This window comes from Lithobates pipiens, unplaced genomic scaffold (assembly GCF_037356315.1).
Source record: "Lithobates pipiens isolate NorthernLeopardFrog02 unplaced genomic scaffold, aLitPip1_a1.2 Scaffold_13, whole genome shotgun sequence".
Taxonomy (NCBI): domain Eukaryota; kingdom Metazoa; phylum Chordata; class Amphibia; order Anura; family Ranidae; genus Lithobates; species Lithobates pipiens.
The window spans coordinates 51,403,057-51,426,281 of NW_027507718.1; the positions used below are offsets into that span (position 1 = coordinate 51,403,057).

General features: G+C 40.7%; 1 protein-coding gene across 9 annotated transcripts in view; it reads right to left on the bottom strand.

The window, feature by feature from the left end:
- The window catches only part of MPDZ (multiple PDZ domain crumbs cell polarity complex component), a 257,104-nt gene that overhangs the window by 81,131 nt on the left and 152,748 nt on the right, over positions 1-23,225 (bottom strand). For 3 of the 9 annotated variants that reach the window (XM_077475101.1, XM_077475098.1, XM_077475097.1), the window contains 8 exons: positions 22,133-22,237; positions 20,382-20,474; positions 20,073-20,250; positions 16,405-16,515; positions 14,867-14,950; positions 12,381-12,476; positions 9,634-9,705; positions 6,563-6,713 (listed from right to left, as the gene is read on the bottom strand). In XM_077475101.1, the coding sequence (XP_077331227.1) occupies positions 6,563-6,713; positions 9,634-9,705; positions 12,381-12,476; positions 14,867-14,950; positions 16,405-16,515; positions 20,073-20,250; positions 20,382-20,474; positions 22,133-22,237 (890 nt within the window). The remainder of the gene's footprint in view (positions 1-6,562; positions 6,714-9,633; positions 9,706-12,380; positions 12,477-14,866; positions 14,951-16,404; positions 16,516-20,072; positions 20,251-20,381; positions 20,475-22,132; positions 22,238-23,225) is intronic. The other 6 variants (XM_077475106.1, XM_077475099.1, XM_077475104.1 and 3 more) reach the window with 4 other exon arrangements.

Below are 23,225 nucleotides of genomic sequence, written 5' to 3' on the forward strand. Positions count from 1 at the left end.
ATAGAGCTTTATTTTGGTGTTATTTATTCACGACTCCGTTTTTTATTTTTTGCAATATAAGCGCAAAAAAAGCGGAAATTTGGAAAAAAAAACAATATTTTCTTTTTTCTATTTGAAAAGAAATCCAATAAAATCTAATTTTGTCATAAATTTAAGCCAAAATGTATTCTGCTACATGTTTTTGGTAAAAAAAATTCCGTTAAGTGTATAATAATTGGTTTGTGTGATCACGGACATATGTACGCAAATGATCATGTACATATGTGTGCAGGTGATCACGTATATATGTGTGCAGATAATCATTGGGACAAGTGATTTTAGTGGGACATATGTGGGGGACATGTTTTTATTATTAGGGACATGCGTTTTTATTATATGGGGACATGTATGTTTTGGGGAGATGTGTGTTTTGGGGACATATGTGGGGACTGTGTTTGTACTGTGTGGTGTGTTGACACTAGACTGATGAACAGTGAGTAAAAAGCTGTAAAAAACAGCTCATACTCACTGATCATCAGCCGGCTGCAGCGATCTGCTCTCCTCTCCTCAGCGATGACTTCCGTGTGAGGAGAGGAGAGCCGATTGCCTAGCAACCGGCTGTTTGTTTACATCACATCAGGAGGGCCAATCACAGAGCCCTCCTGCCGATCTGAGATGCGCCGTGTCCGGGTGACACAAGCACATCGGGATTGCGCCGCTGCGCGGGCACGCGCGCGATCCCGCTACTTCTGAAGGACGTTCCTGAACGTCCTATCAGGAGTAGACGGCTCCCACCCGGCCGTATATATGCATTGGCCGGGTGGGAAGTGGTTAACAATCATTTCAGATAAGCAGTAGGAAGGAAATTCTAGAAGCTGAAAATATTGATGACATCTGTTTTAACTGCTAAAATTTCTGTCTGTCCAATTCTAACATTTTCACAGCTCTGTCAAAAAGCAAAAAAAATATAAGGAGAAGTTAAATTTTTTTCTGGACTGCACCTCTCCTCCCTCCCTCTCTGTATTTATCTGGGACACGTCACAGGTCCCAGATGACTGCCCGGCCAGTCACGGTGCGCCGCACAGCTCGTGCATGCGTGGTGCGTTCCCGGCTGTGAAGCCACAGCCAGGCACTCACAGTGACTATGCCTGCACTGCAGAGAGGAGGGGGGCTTTGTTCCCCCGCTTGGCTGGACCCTGGGACATTATTAAAAGTCATCAGCTGTAGTATTTGTAGCTGCTGCCTTTAATTTTTTTTTTTTTTTTGAAGCGGAACTCCACTTTACCCAACTTTTCTCTGTATCCAAAACTAAAAGAGTTTTGCTGAAAGCTACACTTTAGAGGAATCAGTCAGTGCTTGAATACGGGTTTGTCATCCTAAAAATTCTTATTGCCTGGCTGTTATGCTGACCCACTGGCTCCAGTGCTTTCTTTCACAATCTAGGAAGCAAAGTCAGAAAAATTTATCTGTATACTTATTACTAACATACACAAAGTAACTGTCATTACTAGCAGCCTTCATGACATTTTTTCTTTAAAGTGGATGTAAACCCTCACATATACCCAGTTAACCGGTTCCCAACCGGCACACACCGATGTACGTCTGCAGAATGGCACGGCTGGGCAAATGGGCGTACCTTTAAATTTGCCGCCATTCCATCACGTGCGCACCGGCCGGGACCTCTGTGATTCAGGTCACGGGTCCCATGGACTCGATTGCCGCGGGGATAGCCTCATGGAGAGGAAGAACGGGGAGATGCTGATGTAAACATCTCCCCGTTCTGCCTAGTGATAGTGTCATTGATTTCTGCTCCCCGTGATCGGAGCTGAGATCAGTGACGTGTCACACATAGCCATGCCCCCCCCCCTCCACAGTTAGAATCACTCCCAAGGACATACTTAACCCTTACACTGCCCCCTAGTGGTTAACCCCTTCACTGCCACTGCCATTTACACAGGAATCAATGCATTTATATAGCAACAGTCCTAAAAATGTGTCAAAAATGTCCGATGTGTCCGCCATAATGTTGCAGTCATGATAAAAATCGCCGCCATTACTAGTAAAAAAAAAATATTAATAAAAATGGCATAAAACTATCCCCTATTTTGTAAACGCTATAACTTTTGCGAAAACCAATCAATAAACGCTTATTGCGATTTTTTTTGCCAAAAATATGTAGAAGAATACGTATTGGCCTAAACGGAGGAAAAAAAAAGTTTTTTTATATATTTTTGTGGGATATTTATTATAGCAAAGTGTAAAAAATAATGCGTTTTTTTTCAAAATGGTCGCTTTTTTTGTTTATAGCGGAAACATATCGCAGAGGTGATCAAAACCACCAAGAGAAAGCTCTACTTGTGGGAAAAAAAGGGATGTCAATTGTGTTTGGGAGCCACGTCGCACGACTGTGCAATTGTCAGTTAAAGTGACGCAGTGCCGAATCGCAAAAAGTGCTCTGGTTTTTGGCCAGCAAAATGGTCCGGGGCTTAAGTGGTTAAGTAAACAGCCTCAGATAATACACAGAGATGAAACAAATCTCCCTATATATATATATATGTTTTACATGTATATCTGCTGTCTTCAGCTTTATATATTCTTTAGAAAGTTCAGATCATGTTAGGAGATTTTCTCTCTCTGTTCAGCACGGCAGTGAAGTCTGGGCATACAGTCAAGACAGCTGATTGGAAGAAAGGCACACCCCCCTCTCTGCTCATAGGTAGAGACTTTAGGAACTGTTCATTGAATTGTTCAGTTCCCTGCTAATCTATTTATAGTAACCTCCCCAGCACAAAACTCAGGCTGCTTTTATCATATGTGATGGAGAACTTGTCAGAATTCATCAGGCTGATATCAGAAGAATAAAGCAAGAGACAGCTACGGGACATAGCGCTTAGAAGAGAGATAAGAAAACACTGCAGATATATAGCCAGTTCAAATTTAATGAATCCGGTTTACATCCACTTTAAGGCCTTGTTCACACCATGGTGCAGAGATGTCAGATTTTCTGTTAGCACTGTGCAAGGGCACAAAAAAACAAAAACAATGCTTCTCTATGTGCCCTGTTCACACCACAACGTGAAGATTTTTTTCTACGCAGGAATCTGCAACCTGTACACAGTTTTCTGTACAGGAAAAAAACTGACATGATATCAACATTGGTGTGAGCAGGGCACATAACTGAAAACTGATGTCAACATGCATAAAAACTGACTGAAAAATGCATAAAACTGATGTCTCTGCAAGTGAAATCTGTGTGATTTTTCCCATTAGTTCTCATGCAGGTATGGTGTGAACGAGCTCTTAAATACAAACAGAATTTGTTTTATTGGCACATTGAAGCTCTAACCAGTTAGGATCAGCATACAGTATTAACCACTTGCTTACTGGGCACTTAAACACCCTTCCTGCCCAGACCAATTTTCAGCTTTCAGTGCTCTCACAATTTGAATGACAATTACTCAGTCATGCAACACTGTACCCAAATTAATTTTTTGTCCTTTTTTTCCCACAAATAGAGCTTTCTTTTGGTGGTATTTGATCACCTCTGGGGTTTTTATTTTTTGCGCTATAAATGAAAAAAGACAGAAAATTTTGAAAAAAAAGCATATTTCTTTGTTTCTGTGACAGAATTATGCAAATTATTAATTTTTCTTCATAAATTTTGGCCACAATTTATACTGCTACATATCTTTGGTAAAAATAACCCAAATTAGTGGATATTATTTGGTCTTTGTGAAAGTTAGAGAGTCTACAAGCTGTGGTGCGAATCCCACAAAATTGATCACACCTGATGTACTGGTGGTCTATCTCGCTTTTTGTGACCCGAACAAGTCAGGAAAGTACAAATACCCCCCAAATGACCCCTTTTTGGAAAGTAGACATTCCAAGGTATTTAGTAACAGGCATAGTGAGCTTTTTGAGGTTGTCATTTTTTTCCCACAATTCTTTGCAAAATTAAGATTTTTCATTTTTTTTTCTCCACAAAATTGTCATTGTAATAGGTTATTTCTCTCACATGGCATGTGTATACCACAAATGACACCTCCAAAACATTCTGCTACTCCTCCTGAGTATTACAATACCACATGTGTGGGACTTTTTCACAGCCTGGCCACATAGAGAGGCCCAACATGCAGGTAGCGCCATCATGTGTTCTAGGAACATAAATTACACATCTAACTTGTTGACTATTTATTACACTTTTGAAGCACCAGGACAATGACACGTGACACTGATGACAGATGGCACTGATACGTGGCACTGATGACACGTGGCACTGATTAAAGATGGCACTAATATGTGGCACTGATGACACGTGGCACTTATACGTGGCACTGATGACACATGGCACTAATACGTGGCACTGATGACAGATGGCACTAATACGTGCCACCGATGACAGATGGCACTAATACATGGCACCGATGACGCGTGACACTGATGACAGATGGCACTGATAAGTGGCATTGATGACACGTGACACTGACAACAGATGGCACGTGACACTGATGACAAATGGCACTGATACGTGGCACTGATGACAGATAGCACTATGTGGCACTGATGACATGTGGCACTGATGACAGATGGCACTGGGGACAAATGGCACTGACAACAGGTGGCACTGGGGGAAGGTGGCACTGGGGGCAGGTAGCACTGGGGGAAGGTGGCACTGGGGGCAGGTGACACTGGGGCGGATGGCACTGCTGGGGGAGGATGGCACTGCTGGGGGAGGATGGCACTTTTTTTTTTTGCCGCTGCAGCCGTTCATCTCTCCCCTCTCACACTCTGTCTGTGTGAGGAGGGAGAGCGGCGCTGAGAGATGATCTCATATGTTTACATATAAGATCATCTCCCATTGGACATGCCGATCGCGCTGTAAATGGCCGCTGTGATTGGCCGTTTACAGCGATCTGTGTTTGCCTGTCCCCGGGGGACACAGCGAACACAGAACTTCCGCGATGCGCGCCCGCGGCGGTGCGCATAGCGGAAGTAAACATTAGGACGTCCAGGGACGGCCTCCCGGACGAAAGCGCCCGCTCTACGGCCGTCATTCGGCTATAGGGCGGGCGCGAGGTGGTTAAAGCGGGGTTCCACCGCATTTTTTTTTTTTTCCGTCTTAATTGCAATAATTAAGTTTTCTGATTATGTAACTTACTTTTATTTTTTCGATAAGTGTCTTGCTGCCGTTTTTCGGTCTTAGAAAGCCTTTATAAAAACGTCTCCTGACGTTTTCCATTTTGCCTGTGGGCATGTGAAGCCCACAGGCATTGTCTTCCGGGACACTGTTCTGCTAATGTCCCAGCATGCACCGCCCGTATAATCTCCGATCTCGCGCATGCGCAGATTAAACCGCTCGAGCGCTGACAACAACTCAGGTTGCCATCACAACGGACGGCGTCTTAGGAAGTCCTGCCCCGTTGTGATGGCAACTGAGATGCGCGCCGCACAGACTCCTGGGAAATTGAAAAAACTATCCCAGGGGCCCGTGCGGCCGACAGGAAGAGCTGACCTGCCACTGAAGCCCCGCCCCTATCCGCAGCAGCACCGCCCCTTTCCAAAATCTCCAGGAGCAGATTTAAAATAAGAAAAAAAGAGAACAAGACAGCAGCAAGGTAAGGGGGATATCCAGCGATTAGAGAACCAGATAATCACATAGGCATAAGAGTAGGAATTCGGGTGAAGCTCCGCTTTAATGTATTTTCACTGAAAAGCATTATGGAACAGCAGGTATATTTTCCTTGTCATTAAAGTGTCACTAAACCCACATAATTTAAAAAAAAAAAAAAAAACATCAATAAATGGTGTATTACACGCAGTTCATACTCATTCAGGTCACTATGAGATTAGTTTTCTGTATTCTACAAAAAACCTGGTTGATCCAGCTGTTCTCTATCTACCCCTTCTGTTTATGTCCTCAATTCAGCTAAGGATTTTGCAGCTGTGGTGGCAACTTTTCACAGCAGTTCAGTTTTCAGTGAGGTTCTTTGCTGAGCATTTCCTCCCCATCACATCTGAGTGGTCCATGTGACTATAGAGTCACACTTGTGGGAGTATACACAGTGCTAAATGATAGCCGACTCCCTCCCTCCTCCTCCATGCCCGCTAACCAGCAAAGTACAATGGAGTTGGGATATTACATGTAGATTAAAGTCTTCACTCTTATTCTAAGACACAGGTTGACGGGGCATAACACATCTTGTGATTGGCAGAAATCCGCCCACACAATGTTATGTCTACAAAATAATAAAGATTTGATTTCAAATATATATTTTCATGCCAGTTTAAAATAGTTTATTAATAATGTTTATTTTTACTCTGTATTCTTGGTTTTTTTTTTTTTTTTTTTTTTTGTTTTTTAACTGTGACCAGCAGCAGGGGACTAGAAGCTCCATGTTTCCCTGCAGACAGGCTGGGAAAGACCTGGGTCATATGACAGCTGTAAATTGATTAAGAAAAAGGTACTTAGATTTGTTAAAATAATAAAATAAGATTACAGTGCCATCATCTGCATACAGAAATAGAAGTGACAATGTAAATTAAACAGTGTGTGTTAAGTATCACTTTGAAGTTTTCAACTTACTCCAACTGTAGCCAAACTCATCTTCTTTATCAGGGTCTTTAGAAAAAGTACTGGGGGTTATTTGAACATGGCCAGTGGTGAAAGTCGTAGATGCCGGAGCCAAGTTTGAAAAAGTTGTTTTTTCTGTTTCAGAATCCGAATTACTGGAAGCCTAAAAGAGATTAGTACAAACTGCATGACACATACTATGTTCTACCCATGTACAAATTTCATTACAACACATGATACTAAACACATACTTCAATCTTACTTATAATACAACAGCATGGCCATGTGGCAGTTCCTCCTCTGCAAATTACATGCTGTTACTTTATATTATATTTAATCATTTAGCGGTTTCTTTACCTAAGGCATCTTGCAGATCAATGTGCTGGTACCAAGTGAAATTGTAGTATAGAGGAAAAAAAGCAAGTTCTAAATGTATGCTGAGCCAAGTATGTACAAATTCTACCATCTGAGCTCAATAAAATGAAACTGCTTAACTGCATTAGCTAAAACTTGGAGGACTACTTTGTACACTAGGCATTACATTGTGAGGTCCTAACCCTTAGAACCATTGTTTCAAGATTTATAGGGTGAAGTTTTACTGTCTGTCACAAACAGATGTGCACCCTGCTCCTCCATGCAACGGCTAGGGATATAAGGTAAAAGACACAACTTCAACGATACAGGATTGGTTTTGGATGGAATTTTAAAAAGGCCAATATAATATGGAGCAAACTTAGTAGAGGACATTCTGAGGCAAAGTTTTCTCAAGGTTATCTCCAGGCCCAAAGTCAATAGTTTTGGTGCAGTAGTGTCAGCAATGTTTTGTATCTGGAAACAGAATTGAGAAGTTGTTTTTATACCTGGGACCAAATTGCTCTGAAAGAGGTCTGCATGGTGGCTAGAACAGACATGTCATGAGCCAGTGGGACCCAGGGGTACTTATCATGGAGAATGTTATCTTGGTCATGAAATGCAATGCAATGGCACAAGGGTTTGGCCTAGAGGAATGGAGGATTTCACTGCCAGAATATGAGCAGCAGAAATAATGAGCTTCAGAGGAGGAATCATTGTTGTGGGGGATTAAAGGAATAGGGAAAAAAAATTGCGGGCTCAAGTATTGCTGGAACTGGGTTTGTATGTGATGCCAAAATTAAAATGAGAAAAAGGACCATTGAGCCTACCCTAGATTGGGGTGTCAAGCAGACTGGAGGAGAGCATGTTGGCTTTTGTGATTGGTAAATATGATCAGAAGATGTGAAGATAGCCCAAGAATATACTGCCATTCCTCCAACACGTTACAATCTCACAATCTCCAAATGCCATCATTTTCTGCTTGTGTCAATTTTGGGTTGTTTTTTTTTAGAAACGAAAACACAGACGCTTCTTGCCTTGAACAGTCTGTAAAAGTCTGACACTGAGACCCACATTAAATGTGTCAACTTCCAGGCATAAGGGTTTAGCAGTATGTCACCAATGTAAAGCTAGTCCAGTTAGAAAGGTGGATCAACACCTTTATGGGTCAGGGCAGTGACGGGTCCTGCCAGAGAGAAGTATCATTTAATAAAATGACAATAATAGTTTGCGAAGCCTAGGGATTGTTGAGTTGCCTTCAGCCTGAAGAGCTGTGGCCAGTTAGCGATGGACAATACCTTATTAGGATTCTAATATTGGGTAATGATTCAAGAGAAAAAATAATCCAAGTGGAATAAAGTTTTTTTATTGATTAAATAATGATTTTATGTTAAAAAATATATATATACATATTTTATACTAATACCAAATTTACACTTGAAAGAATATATTTAACCAAAATTTAAGACAAAATACCAAAAGCAATTAAAATAACACATGCAGCTAAGGGAACTGACCCTTACATGCCCACTCAGAAAACAGCTAGATTCTGTTCACTTGTGCAGAGTATATTGCTCCCCAAGCTCCATTCAGACTGGCAAGCAGAATTACCAGACCTGATGGTGCGATTACTTTGGAGCCACAACATTTACATATATGCTAAGAGGCCAGCATATTTTATTTTACCTCCTCCCTTCACCTCAGCGAATGCACTCTACATGCCCCCAGCCCTATCCTATCCAGCAGAACCTATTTGCAGTATCTGAGTTGTTGCCTGTCAAATACCCAAATAGGAACGAGAAACAATAGGTCTACGATAACCAGTTCAAATAAGCAAATGTCCAACTGTATATATAGCTGTATTCCTCATCCTTTTTTTTCCATACCTAAACAGATATACTGGTCAAATAACATAAGAGTAGGAATAAAACAAACTTATATAGGATAATACTGCCCGATGCATGTATAGTTTAGAATACACAACTGAACAGACTGAAAAAAAAAAAATTATATTATATTATATTAATATATATATATATATATATATATATATATATATATATATTTATATTGCATAAAAACAATTATACTGGTTACATTCCATCATGCAAGAAGACAGATATGCAAACATACTTTCCAGAGCAATCTCTCCTGCGTTTAAATGTACATGCGCTTACATGCATTTACACCCGATAACATACAATTAGATGCATTTGCACATGTTCAGAGTGGTTAATCTACCAATGGATGCAAAGATTTCTATATTTTCTAAATGTAGCTAACCTAAAAAGCAAGTAAAAGCACAGTGTGCAATATACCACTTGAAATCATTATATGCAATTAAAAATTTCCTATGAATGCATATAATCGTTATTTCAGTTTAACACTATTAAAAGAGAGTGTATCCAGAAAAAAGTTACATTTCTTTCATTGACAGAGGGGGTGCTCAGTGATCAATTTAGCCTCCAGCTGATTTTAGGTCAGGGCTTAGGCTAGAGCTGAACTACTACTAAGTGGAAAGAGACTCTTTTCTGAAAAATCTCTTTAAGTCAATGCAAATTACTCCTTCTAAGAACAATCAGCACAGCTTCAAAACAAACTAAAACAACAACATTAAAACAGTACAGCAAGTGCATAAGAAACTGAACAAAGCATCACACCGTATGACTCACAAACAAGCACATACTGACAATGAGAAATTACGGTCACAATTTAAATCCGCTCAGACAAACCTTAAATGGCGTGGGAGCAAAGGGGTTAGTTGGGGAACAACGGAAGGCAATTCTAACCGGATTCATTGTGCCCTACAGCAACAAGAGAACAGAAACGTTCACCAAAATACAGTGTGCTTTATCGAAAAAAGATGAGCTTGTCACTAAACAGGGATATCGATTTAAAATGAGGACTGTTGAAAACACACCAAAAAATAACCAGTTAATATTTATATAGATAGTTATATACATTTTTTCTTTCAATTACAGTGGTTAATACACTTTTCTGAGCCAATCACCTCCACCGTGACAATGAAATCTCCCATTGTATAAAAAAAAAGCTGAGCCTTAAGCTGGTATAAACTTTTTGTTTGTTTTAACAGGAGCCTGCAGACAAGCACTATAGTTTTCTGCCTGTACCTCTGTCCAGGCTGTCCATTTGAAAGCTGCAGGGCTTGTGAATGAATTAAGAGGACATTCATTGGCGCCCCTGCAGTTCATTGAGAACTACAAGCCATCTACCACGGTGGCGGACGGGACTTGACCATGAGCAGGAGGGGTGTCATGTCTGTACAGAGTACTGAACTGGCCAGCTGGAAACGGTCTTATAGGTCTGTACACCATACAGACCTGGCAGCAAAAGGTTTAATAGACAGTGCACCATTGACACTGGTGTCAAAAAGCTTTAGAGGTTCTCTATAAAGAAAGCAAAGTAGAAGCCATTTATCAAACTCATCCCGAAAACTTGCCTCTTCAAAAACAGAAGTATGCCCAAAGCTTTTTTTGGCTGTACTTCTCCTATGGATCACAGGAGTGCAGTTTGTTCTTCACTCCTGCGACCCGTTTTCAGCCAACTAAAGTTCGCTGTTGGCTGACATCAAAGAGCCAGTCCTGCCTCTGCAAAGATCCCGACAATGTCTGACTGGCAGCTGACTCAGCCTCTCAGCTGCATCGCTGGCAGACTGAGCCAGCTGCTCTCTCCCCTCACCAGCCCAGTGCTCCAGTGAGTGCTGGAGAGGCAGAGCAGAGAGTCAGTGACTGACAGTCCCGGCTCTCTGCTCAGAGCAGAGGGGAGAATTGAGTGATCAGCAGTGTTCGATTGCTCAGTTCTCAGTGCAGAGGCAGTGGGGGACAGATGCAGCACTGGATTGATGCTGCATCCACCCAGGTGAGTAAAAGGTTTTTAGTAAACCCCATACTTCTCTTTTAGCCAATACAATGGATCACTTAAACGCCAAACTTTCTGTTTCAGGGCGGCTTCTAAACTGTGGTTTTTGTATGAGTTAGCAGCACTTTCCCATAGACTTCTATTTTGCCCCGTGGGTTTGGTGCACTTTTTAAAAGCACACCAAAACAGCAGGTAATAATTGCAATCTATGGGAAAGTGCAGCTAACTCATACGAAAACCGTGGGTTAGCTGCGCTTTGGCTAAAGTGAGGGGCAGTGTAAGGGCTGCCTTAAACAAAACTTCGTACTGGGCTGTCTTAAAAACCAGGCAGAGAAGGGAAGAGAGGGGATGTGCCATTGCTCTGAGTCATTCACTTTTGTGTGCAGCTTAAGTTACACCTCTGAAAATAATTTACTTATGTTATCAGGATAGCCTGTACAAAAGCCTTGTGATTCACCTGCCCGTTAAGCCTGGAACACATCTCTGGTCAAAGCCGCTGTACTAACAGTATGGTGTTAGTACAGCGATCTCCCCCCGCTGAGCTGTTGTGTTCTGACAGGGGGGTGGCCCCCAGCCAGAACACTCCAATAGCTGAGAGCACTAATCGGGAGTCAGTCGGCTGCTGGTTTTCGAGCATGCTTATTCAACAGAAACTGGCTTCTGTCAGACTGGCTGCCATACACACAGGCTCAATGTCGCCCGGCACTCAGTCCGTGTGTACAAGGCTTTAGAATGTACATATTTATATGGAAAACACTATATACCTATGGGAGTAAAAAAATAAAACCATTATATATTCCCTTCAAGGTCAGTTATAAACAAAATTACACCTTAACATTGATAGAGGTTTTTGATATATTCTTATATTAATTTCACTGCTGACCTTGTGTGAAAATGGTATTCTGAATATAATCTACAGTGGTTTTTAAAGTAATTAAAATGTGTAAAAAAGAAATCTGCTAATCCTCTAGTGTGATGAACTGCTGGTTATGTAATTCAGGTCAGCAAAATATCTCCTCCCTAGCCCAGGCAGGGAAGATGAGAATCTAGAGGCATGGAGAGGATAAAAACAAAAAGTTTTCAGTTTATTCTTTGGACACTCAAATAAAATACAATTTATACAGGGAAGTCAGGAGAACTGTAGAAGCAGACAGTGTACTAAAAAGTCTGGTTACATTGAATATGGAAATTAGTCACAGTGGATTTTTTATACAAATAAAATGCAGGGTTCTGTTTAACATGCCCATTCACCAGAATATTAGAGGACTCTTTGGCTTCCAGAGACCTCAGACACCATAGGTAAGAGATCTATTGGGCAAGTGTCTGTTCTCCGTAAGACAAGAACTTGGTGTGTAAGCTGTGTAATTGACATTTGTAGAAAAGTGACAAGCCCATGCAACTCTCAAAGCAATAACAAAATAATGGTGAGGTTAATATATAGATCACATATTACTTAAATTACAAAAAGTAAACCATTGCACTGGCTACTGCAGTTAAATGAGAATGTATTACGGGTTACAGTGTAATGCACAGCAAAAATGGCAGAAGTAAACTGTAATGGGAACTGAAAGCTACAAATAAAAAGTTAAAAACATCCAACCTTGTTAGTGTTGTACTGGGAGGAATCAGCAAATGGGTTAGTGCAGCTGAGGAGAGGTTTAGTACCAAACGTGCTCTGTAAAGGCAAGCTTTTACTCTACAAAATAAAGGAAAATAGCAATCATTAAGTAATACAAAATTGAAAAAGGTGTTTATGAAACTATGCAAAACCCAAGTAAGGTAATTCAGCAAAAAGCATGCATTAAATATAATAAAAATGAAGACAGATCTCACAAAAAACACAAAGTACAAAGATGCATGTGCACATCTTACAAAGTTCATCGGATACAGCGTACGTGCATGGAATGCATAAAGGTAAAAAAAAACTTTGAGCCTTTGTAACCACTTTAAACCCATCCTCCAAGTAGAGCCATTGGCATCCATCTCAAAGAAGTAGATGCACATGCACCAGCTGCACGGACACAAGCACGTGTCAAAGTTGGACATGCGGCAGGAGAAGGTGAACCTCTGCATTCGGATCCACGAACCTGCTCCTGCCCCCATGTCAAACATGCATCCATTCTATGGGCTACCTGCACACCGCTCCGAGGTGGATGTGCACACATCTGCAAGTAGCATGGAGGACACGCTCTTCTGTCTGAATGAGCCCTTACAGCGTTCACTGAATCCCACTAACAGCAGTCCCTCTGGAAAGTTTTCTGAAAGCAGTGCATAAACTGTGCCCAACTGAGTACCTTTGCACTGAACTTGGCGAAACTGATACAGGTGGTGTTCTGTCATTCAATCCTGCCTAAAAGAGTAAAACTAACATACTTTTGTTTTAAGGAATTACAACGTGCTATCAGGAAATATACAATTAATTACACACCAAGAACTGATGTGCACTTCATCTCATGTTAAACTAGCCACTTTGTAGCAGCTATAAAATTATCTGGTTAAAGTCTTACTTCTTTATGCAGCTACAAGGGTGGCATAATGATCAGCATCTGCAGAGGATAACAAGAGCAACTACTGAATTTAAACATTCCGTAGCAAGCTCCAAATACTGCCAAAATTCACTTAGCAACTGAGCTACAAATTGCTGAAATTGTTTTCGCAAAGACCTTTTGTTGGCTTCCATTCAATTTTTATTTCTTGCAGTAAAAACGGCAATAAGGCAGACCATAGATGGTACAAATTTCTTACCTACAACAATAGGTTGCAGAAAAGGAAATGTGCACGATTTCCCCATCAACGCAGACAGTATTGACAGGAGAGTCCCTCCTGCCGAGACTTTGTGGTCTCCCTTGGGTCGCAGGAAAGAAAATTGCTCGATTCCCCACATCAAGACAGCCAGTGTTGATGGAGGAATCCCCCCTGCTGAGCCACTATGTTCTCCCGGCGGGGGAAGCCATCCTGCTATAGCAGCTGATAGCCATAATCGCCGGAATTTGGCAGGCTGGTTGTACCCAAGTTGATCTATCGATTAACTTGGTACTGTCAGCTTGCCCATACATGGCTCGAATCTCAGGCAGGTTAGCAAACATCTATGGCCAGCCTAAGACTCAAGCTGCGTACACACGGGCGGATTGTATGGCCTACTTAGTCCGTCATACAATCCGACGGACAGTCCGTCATACTTTCGAATGAACGGACTTGACCACACACGGATGCACAAACAGTCCGTCGAAAGCTTGCGCGATGACGTGTACAGCACGTACGACGGGATTAGAAATAGGAGGTCCAATACACAGCAATGCAACCTTCCGCCGTGTAAATCCTTTCTGAGCATGCGCCATACTTAGTCCGTCGAACTAGCCTACTCACGAGCGGATTGTCCGCTGAAACCAAAGTATGACGGACAATATTATGGAAATTCCGAAATACTTAGTACGCCAGACTGCACACTGAAAAAGTCCGCTGAAGCCCACACACGAGCGGACTGTCCGCTGAAATGTGTTTCGGCAGACTAAGTAGGCCATACAGTCCGCCCGTGTGTACGCGGCTTTATTCTGTCAAAAAGTAGTTTGTGACCTGGCTCTTAGAATCAACTCTACCTGGTTTTATGGCAGGCTGCACCCAATGTGACATGTCATGAAGACATACATTTTGGTTAGGAGGCTGAATGACACCAGTTCTGTGAGATGCTAGTTTAGCTTGGTGACATATCTCTGCAACATGGCTGTCCAAGCAGATCAGCAGAAGGGACTGGCATGGTTTTGAATTAGGATACTCTAAGGAACAGCCCGTGCCCTGCCCATAAGCATCATAGATATGTAGGGCTGCAATCTGGAGCAGGAGACAACAGGAAAAATAGGGACTGGCACTTTTATCATTTAACATCAAGAGATTCAAAGAACAAGGGAAATATCTACAAGATGATAGACCATTGAGAATCAATTTTAGAATGTGCGAGAGCAGAGTGTGTGAATACATATTATATGGAGGTAAATAATGATTACTTTCAAAGTTCCTAAACAAAGTGAGGTTAGCCCAATTGGTGTACCTTAAAGACAATCAGCATGCAATTGTAAGTAAAGTATTTACCTTGGATGAGTGATGAGAAAAGGGGTTAGTAGGTGGATGTCCTCTGTAAGCAGAGGCAGATGGAGAGCAATACAGAGACTCAGGCTAAAGAAGAAAAGGTCAATAAGAAAGGCATTACAAAGGTCAATTAAAATGCCACTAGAAAGGCAGCATTTAACACCCCAAATGGACCCAAAGGTATCACAGCACATGCATGCACTAACAAATAGAAAAGCAAAGAAATAGCAGAGAACTGCTGCTGCTGCATGGTGGTAAACTGGTCCTCTCATGGCTTAGACTTGCCTGCAGTGGTGGAGTGACATTTGTTTAGCTCTGATACTTATAGCAGGAATCATTCTAAAGAAGAAGCCCCTGCTTAATACACGATATACACATACATCTTTAAGAAGAGACATAAGATGATGTTTTTGGCTACAGCAGGTAACAGTCTATAACTACCACGATCATCTCACTGCTCTCATAGGGAACATTAGCAAACTGAAAATGACTTGATATGGAATGCTCTGCTGTGAGAAATGTTAAACGGTGGTCTCATGTCTTCAGTAAAGTCCACCCTCCTATGTCAAAGGGTTTCTTCTGAATTATGCAAATTTTGGCCTGCTAGGTCACTGACAAAACTAAGCATGATGGGATTCTGCACTGTTAGTCCCCATTCACACATGAGTGTTTTGTAGCTGGAAGATCAAAGCTCCAAAATGCTCAACCAGTCAAAATCCTAGGCTTTTAAAGTTTACAATTTCACATTTGAGAGTTCAGATGCCGGTAGCTTAACCCCTGAATCTGCAAAAGGCCCATGAGCTACTTTTGAAGCAGAATTGGGAGTTTTTGGACACACTGATTTTAACAGGACCTTGCAAAAAAAATGTGTTACGCATGTTTTTTTCTGGAACGCCCATATTAAAAGTCTATGGGCGCAAAAATGCATGATTTTGTTTAAAAAAAAAATTCTTGTATGGCACTGAACGGCAAGCGATAACAAAAACATGCAAAAATCGCCTACATACACAACTCTCTAGTGTAAAGGAGTGCTAAAACTGATTTACATGGGGAACATTTTTGTAGTTGCACGCATCATATGATCATCAAAATAAACTATACTAATTTGAACTCTATACAGAACATATACACAGCAAAGGCATGGCACAAGATAACTTCTTAAAGGTCAGTGCCCCTAAAGTCCAGTAATCAAATATCTCTGAGGAAATGTTTCCAGGAATTCCCTTAATAGAACAGCCGTTGTAATTACTGATCACCTGATGAAAATCACCTTTGCAAGAAAATTATCACAACATGACCTGCTGAGGGTAGCTGAGAAGCACTGGTATGGATAACTGACATATTCTGTCCATCATACCCATGCAGTAACAGAATAGTAAAACATAACTAGGATGACAAGGAGAACATATGTTTTTTTTTCTCTTTTCCATATACAACTACAAAATAGCATTTTATCAACTCCACGATAGCAAAAGAAAAGAATTGTTAATAAAATAAACATGCATATGTGTCAACACATTTAAATATTTCAACGTACTTACCCTAGGTCTGGTAATGATGCTTTGAACAAGAAAGACAACAGGGTTGCCTGCTTTTCTTATGGCTTCCACTGCCTGCTCATGGCTTGCATCTCTTAGATCAATGCCATCAACCTAAACAATAAGGAACGTTGGTTATTAAGGACAGCATGAAGTCATCCAGTAAGACTCAACATGACTGACTCCTAAATATTATATTTAAAAAAAAAGGTAAAGCAGTAGTGCCATAGTTATGTCCTCCTGTTTAAAGAAAAGTAAGCCACCTACAACAGAAAAGGAACAAAAAAAAAAAAGAAGAGCAAAAACATCAGTAACAAAAAAGGCATCCCTCCTCCAATTACTTTACTGATGCATCTATTCCCTTATTAACGTTATAAATAGATGTCAGTAATAGGCTTTGTATAACAAGCCTGAGTTCAACAGCTTTATGCTGTAAGTAATTTTCTAAACAGCTTTAGTGGTAGCATCTATACCTATAACTGGGTTTTTCCAAGTTAATCTAAAGCTTATGCCAGTCTGTCCACTCATTAAAAGTAAAGAGAAAAAGACAGCTAAAGATTCCAGGTAGTAATCTTGTTGAGAGAAATTACTGTTCTGCTCAGTCCATCCAACAGACTAAATAAAGCTGGCCATACAGAGATATTTTCTTTTTTCACTGAGCCCGCAGGCTCAATGGAAAAAAACAAATCCTTCCATCTAAGCTAGGGATCTCCAAACTACGACGCTCCAGCTGTTGCGGAACTACACGTCCGAAGATGCATTGTAAAACTGTGACATTCACAGACATGACTAGGCATGATGGGAATTGTACTTCCTGAACATCTGGAGGGCCCTAGTTTGGAGACCCCTGATTCTAAGCTATACAGTACAAATGAACAAATCTTCCACTCCAAGTATTGGATTTTGACAGCTAGCTACTGGTTGTCAAATACCAGTAGAGCGGCACCATCTGATTGGAAGCACCTGCTCTTCAGCCAAAACCTTTCCAGCAGGCTCCTTCAACAAAAAAGTCGGCCAACAATCTATGTTTATCAAATAGTGCAGGGCCGCCCACTGAGAGAATTTTGTCCGGTTCCTCACAAACTGGCCGAAGTTTGAATAGTGTATGGCCCGATTTAGGTGTATTTTTACAAAAAAGCAACAAAACTTTTTGAAATCAGTAAAAAGTGTCTTCTGCAGCTGTGAATAGTAGCCAATCAGCTTCTAACTTCAGCTTGTTCAATTAGCCTTTGACAAAAACCTGAAAGCGGATTGGCTACCATTCACAGCTGCACCAGATTTTGCACTCTTCAGTTTTAATAAATAAACCCCTATATGTTTATGGAAATAAAAAAGGCACACATTTACTAAACAGTTTTCAAAACAGTCAGCATACCATGTATTTTAACACAGTCTGTTTTCTAAAATGGCACTGACAAGCTGCATTGCTTCTAATGGATCAGTTTTTTGTTTTTTTTTATTTCTGTGCCAACAAACCCATTTTCTGCACCATCTCCTAAGTTGAGTGTAAAATTGAGGTTGAGGCATAGTCACATAAAAGAATAAAAAATAAAAATAGTTTTTTTATGTGTCCGGTTCACACTACAATGCTGCTTTGACCTGTGTTGCGTTAAAATCCATATACAATATGTTGCATTTCAATGTAACATTGTAGTGTGAACAGGATATTTTTTTAAGTGTCTATGCGTTGGCCTTCATTTTACAAGATCGCTAAAATGCAGGTCAACGTTGTAAAAACACGAATAAAGTGGATGAAAATGTGCATCCATTTCCCCTGCATTTTCCTGTCAATGTGAATTCTAAAAGTCCTGAAGTGATCCAGCACGGCTTATTTTTCTGACCAAAGTGCCACTTTGAGGAGGAGGAGATTCATGAGAAAAGGGATCTCTACAACAAGTAATGTTAGGTTCGTCTTCTTCACTCTGTTCATCAGGGTTTGGCTCTGCTCTCTTGCTCGTCATTCTTTTCTAGTCTTCCTGTATGGATTCATGAGCAGCCGCTATGGTGCTCACTTTACCCATGTAAATGCATTACATTCTTTTTGGATAAATCTTGGAATTACAAAGTGTAGGAGATACCAACGCTGTACTATGCTCAGTTTGATATGACATACTTGGATATTCAATACAGGAGGAATCAGGGGTTCCTGCTCGTTAGAGCTTACAATCTAGGAGGTAGCCTCAAAAAATACAGAAGGTAATTGTTGTGGGGATGAGCTGTTAGAGAAAAAAAATCTATAGTTGTTGGGTGGGGGCAGGTTAGGCCTCTCTGAAGAGAAGGGTTTTCAGGGACTGCCTACAAGTGGAAAAAGTAGGAGATAGACAGACTGGGGTAAGGAGGGAATGGGAGAGGCTCAGGAGAAGTACCAGAAGCAAAAGTGGGAAGAAGTGACAAGGGAGTTAGAGAGCAGGAGGTCTTAAGAGGGATGAAGAGAACACCTTGGTTGGTATTTTGAGACTACAGCTGGTCATATATTATACCATTTTCTTATTTCCTTTAGACTTACCATCAATTTTGTAGTGAAAAGGCCTGCCTGATTGTATACAAATTGAAAGTGTCTAGGCTTGACCTCATATCATATGGTTTTGGTAAATCGAATGGAAAATTGTGATGTAGCTGGAGACCGAGTTGTGGATGGCTTTGTAAGCTGTTGTTAGCGTTTTGAATTTAATTTGTTGGATGAGAGGAAGCAAGGGGAGGAATTGACAGAGAGGAGTAGCAGACACTGCTACAATGGTTGGTAAAGTGAATGTGTCTGGTAGTAGCATTCATGATGGACTAAAGGGAGGGTAGTCTATGTAAAGGTAAGTCATTGAGAAGGGAGTTGCAGTAATCAAGATGAGATATTAGAGAGTCAACAAGGAGCTTTGCAGCATCATTGATTAGGAGGGGGAATATTTTGTAGATGTTGCTGAGGTTGAGGCAGCAAGCTTTGGACGGTGATTGGATGTGGGGCCGAAAAGATAGTTCAGGATTACACCTAGTACCTTGACACATGGGGACAAGTTGATAGTTGAGCCGTTAATCTTGACAGAGAAGTCAGGGGAATAGTGTTCATAGACTGAATACAATGTAATTGTAAAAGCATTCTTGGTATGTGGTGTGCTTACGCTACATATTTAAAACCATTCTCCTAGTACTGCCCTTGAAGCCAAAACAAACAATTGTTGGTTGTGGTATTGTTGGTTACACAACAAAAAGTATGCTTGCTGGCCGCAATGACCACATTTTTTTTTTTATAATTTCTTTCTAGCTTCATCTTGAGGTTCTGAGTGGTTGCTATGGGCAACACTTTATTCCAGTTTCCCCATAAACTGTCACAAAATAACTAGTGATAAATGTGCTTATAAGCATTTTTTTTTCCACTGTTACCTACTCGAATGCAAAAAAAACCCCAAAAAACTGTGACAACAGTTTATAATGATAAATATTTAACGTTGCCAGAGCTGGTATGAACATTTCAGAGAACCATTTTACATAATCACTTTTGATTGGAAAAAACACTATACGTAAACTGTACCACTAAGACTGGCAGTATGGAACAGTAAGATGACATATTTTTTCCCCTAACACCAGCACTTGAAGGGTTAACACCCACACACTGTGTTCTAAGGCATTCAGCAATGACGGTTACATATGCCTGCACATTACAATGGTCTTCCAGATGGTACCTCTACAATCCTATCTCCAGTTTTCAGAGTTCCATTTTTGCCTGCAGGACTGTCCTCTAGAATGTGTTTGATGAAGATTCCTCTCATCACTTCCCCATTGCTTAATCGGCTTCCCATGCCTCTGCCACCGACAATGCTGATCCCCAGAGATTTACCAGGCTCCCTCCAAAGCTCTACCCTGTGAGGATAAAGAGAGAAGAAAGAAATGCTTTGGATTATACACGTTCAGCCCTCATGTTGTAGACAAAACTAAGACTTTGTATTTAGGGATTTTCATAGTGTACAGTGAGGACAAATGGCTGTATAAACCTTCTTGGGGTATTCCAGTTGCTAAATGCTCCATGTTCCAGTTCACTTTCTTCCCCTTCCCCTTCCTCACGCTCAGGTAGCTCTGGAGCATCACTGGGAAAAAAAAAATCACAAGCTGCTTTAATTTATGTTTACAGTCAATCGTGCTTTATTTTCAAGTTCTACTGGTATGATGCAAATGAAAGCTATCAAATATAATTGCAGTAAAACAATTCAAATTCAGTACAGAAACTGAAAGCAGGCACCAAAAGGTGCCTTTACGAACTTGCATTCATTTTCTACACCACCCACAGAGCAACATATCTCTGCCACTCCATTTGTCAGGGTAAATTGTTTAATTTTAACTACAGGTTGTTTTTAGGTAACCTCTATAATAAAGCTGGCCATACATCTTAGAATCTCAGCAAGTTCAGCAGGAACCAGTCGAGATTCGAATCACGTATGGGCAGGCTAAATGCACCCAAGTTGACTGGTCTATCAACCTGGGTACAACCAGCCAGTCGGATTTTACATGTGATTATTGCTAGTGGCTGTTATAGCCTCTAGCAATAATCACTGTGTTCTCCTAGCAGGGGTGGCTTCCCCCACTGGGAGAACACAAGGGCTCCATGGGAGGGATTCCTCTATCAACACTGGATGCTGTTAATGGGGGAATCTAGCTAGTTTCTTTCCTGTCTATGACCGGCATTAGGTTATAGAGAGATTCATGTCCTTCAAATCGGATATTTTCTTTTTTTAACTCTTCCTGAACCTTTAATGCAACCTAATAATTTCTTTTTACTTTCCTCTTTGTTTTAAAGATGTGTCAAGTGTAAATTGCTGTGTGGGTCTGCTGGGGAGCCTTCACCTCAAGGTAATTTCTAAATGGGACAGGGACAGCCAGATGGATAAAAATGTAGAACATTCCATTTTTTTTCTCTCTATTCAATTCTTTCCTGGGGACTCAGATTCCCCTCAACTTTTGCTCTTCCGTAACAAAATGTTAAAAGTGAGACATCTTCCCAATAGAATCACATACACCAAAAAAATAACCCTTTCCATACACTACTCACATCTCATTAACAAAAAAATAAATAAAAAATTTCCTATGGAGAGACTGCATTCTCACGCAACACATCTCTAAACATCTTTTGTAATACCACTGCATAATCCTTCCACAAATTTTCAGTACAAAAAATATATTTTGAAAAATGTAGTTTTAGAACAGGGACCAGGTAAGCATACAGCAACTCCTTATACTGGCTGGGCGTTATTGACCCCACAATCACACAGTCACTTATCGAGGCACTGAAAAACGTTAGGCATGTTATTTGCAAAGGGGTCCTAACATGCACCAAAAACTAGAAAACACAGCCCAGAGCTCTACCTAGCATAAGCACAGGATGCATGGTTAAGCCGTGTTGTCTTACAAAAGGGTTGGGTTATGGGCCAGGCTGAAAATGAGAAAGCTTTCAGTTAAAAAAATAGTTCAAGAGCTGTCTTTTCAGCTATCAAACAGTACACTTTATCGGTTCGGCCACATCTTTCATTATGAGATTTGTACTTTTAATTGCGATAATTTTTGTGCAAAATTCAACTTTAAAAAGGCTAGATTGTCTTGTCACTGATTGCCTTGTTTTGCAGTCAATGGCCTACTGAAGATTCCCGTTCTTGATAACAGCAGCTTCCATTTTTTTTGATAAGATACTTTTTAGTAATAGATTTTCTAGTTTGGCTTGATAAAATATTTTGTTATAATTATCACTTCTCACCTAGTCTTCTGTACAGGCAAAGGTTCAAGCGATAATGTTCCTTCACTAAGTTGGCCAATATCTGATCGATATTCTTCGAAATTTTCACTTGGAACATATGTAATGCTACAAAAAAAATAAAAAATGCACACTATTATTGCAAACACTGGAGAATAAAATGGTTGTATTGTGTAAGTCAATAAGATAAAATTAATGAATTTTCAGATGTACACATTTATACATGAGGGGATGACAATAAAAAGCAAACAAACTCCTTACCCAAATCAACTTACCCCAAAAAGTTATAGAGAGCTTTGAATTTTTTTTGGTTCTCACTATTCAGTCTTATGTGGATACATGCAACCTATAAACCCACAAACTAAAGACAGGAGACCTTATTTTTATACGGCAATTTTTTTTAAACAAAAGAAGTATATGTTTAGGTTTAATTTTTGCCGTTTTCATCCATCGCTTTACATCCGTTTATAAGTAAATCAACAATGTGTGCAAAGGGCCTGAGCCTAAAGTGGAAGTCAAAACCTAACTAAGCCTAAACCCGTCTCCATCCCTTTTCTAAGCCCTATACTAACTACCCTGCAAAAATAAGATGTCTATACCTAACTAATCTAAGTGCACTCTGGTCCAGTCACTTAATTAGCTCCCAGAGACATTTCTCTGACTCAAAAGCGAGACATCAAAAGTCTGTTTAGACCTCTGATGTTTCACCAAAGAAATAGTAAAAAAAAAATTAAATAGTAATTATGATATCAATAAAACACATAATTAACTAGTACCCACCAGCATATATGCAGCGCCTTGGTGGGTGGGCTTTAAGGCAGAGCCGCCGCACATATGCATTCATAGCGAACAGCTTGTTTTTGCTGAGAACATGTTTGCTGCGTACCTTCAAGCTGTGAAAGGCAGCTTCTGATGCATGCTTGCAATCACGTGACTGCTGTAACAGCCAAATCACAGCTGTCACACGATCCAAAAGTCCACCTCCTAGCATTTTAATCCTGTTAAAGTGCTGGGGGGGGGGGGGGGGCTAAAGCTGGCCAAAGGTTCCTTTGACAAGCGAGGTGGATGGAAAAATCCCTTTCCGTTCGGGACCTTG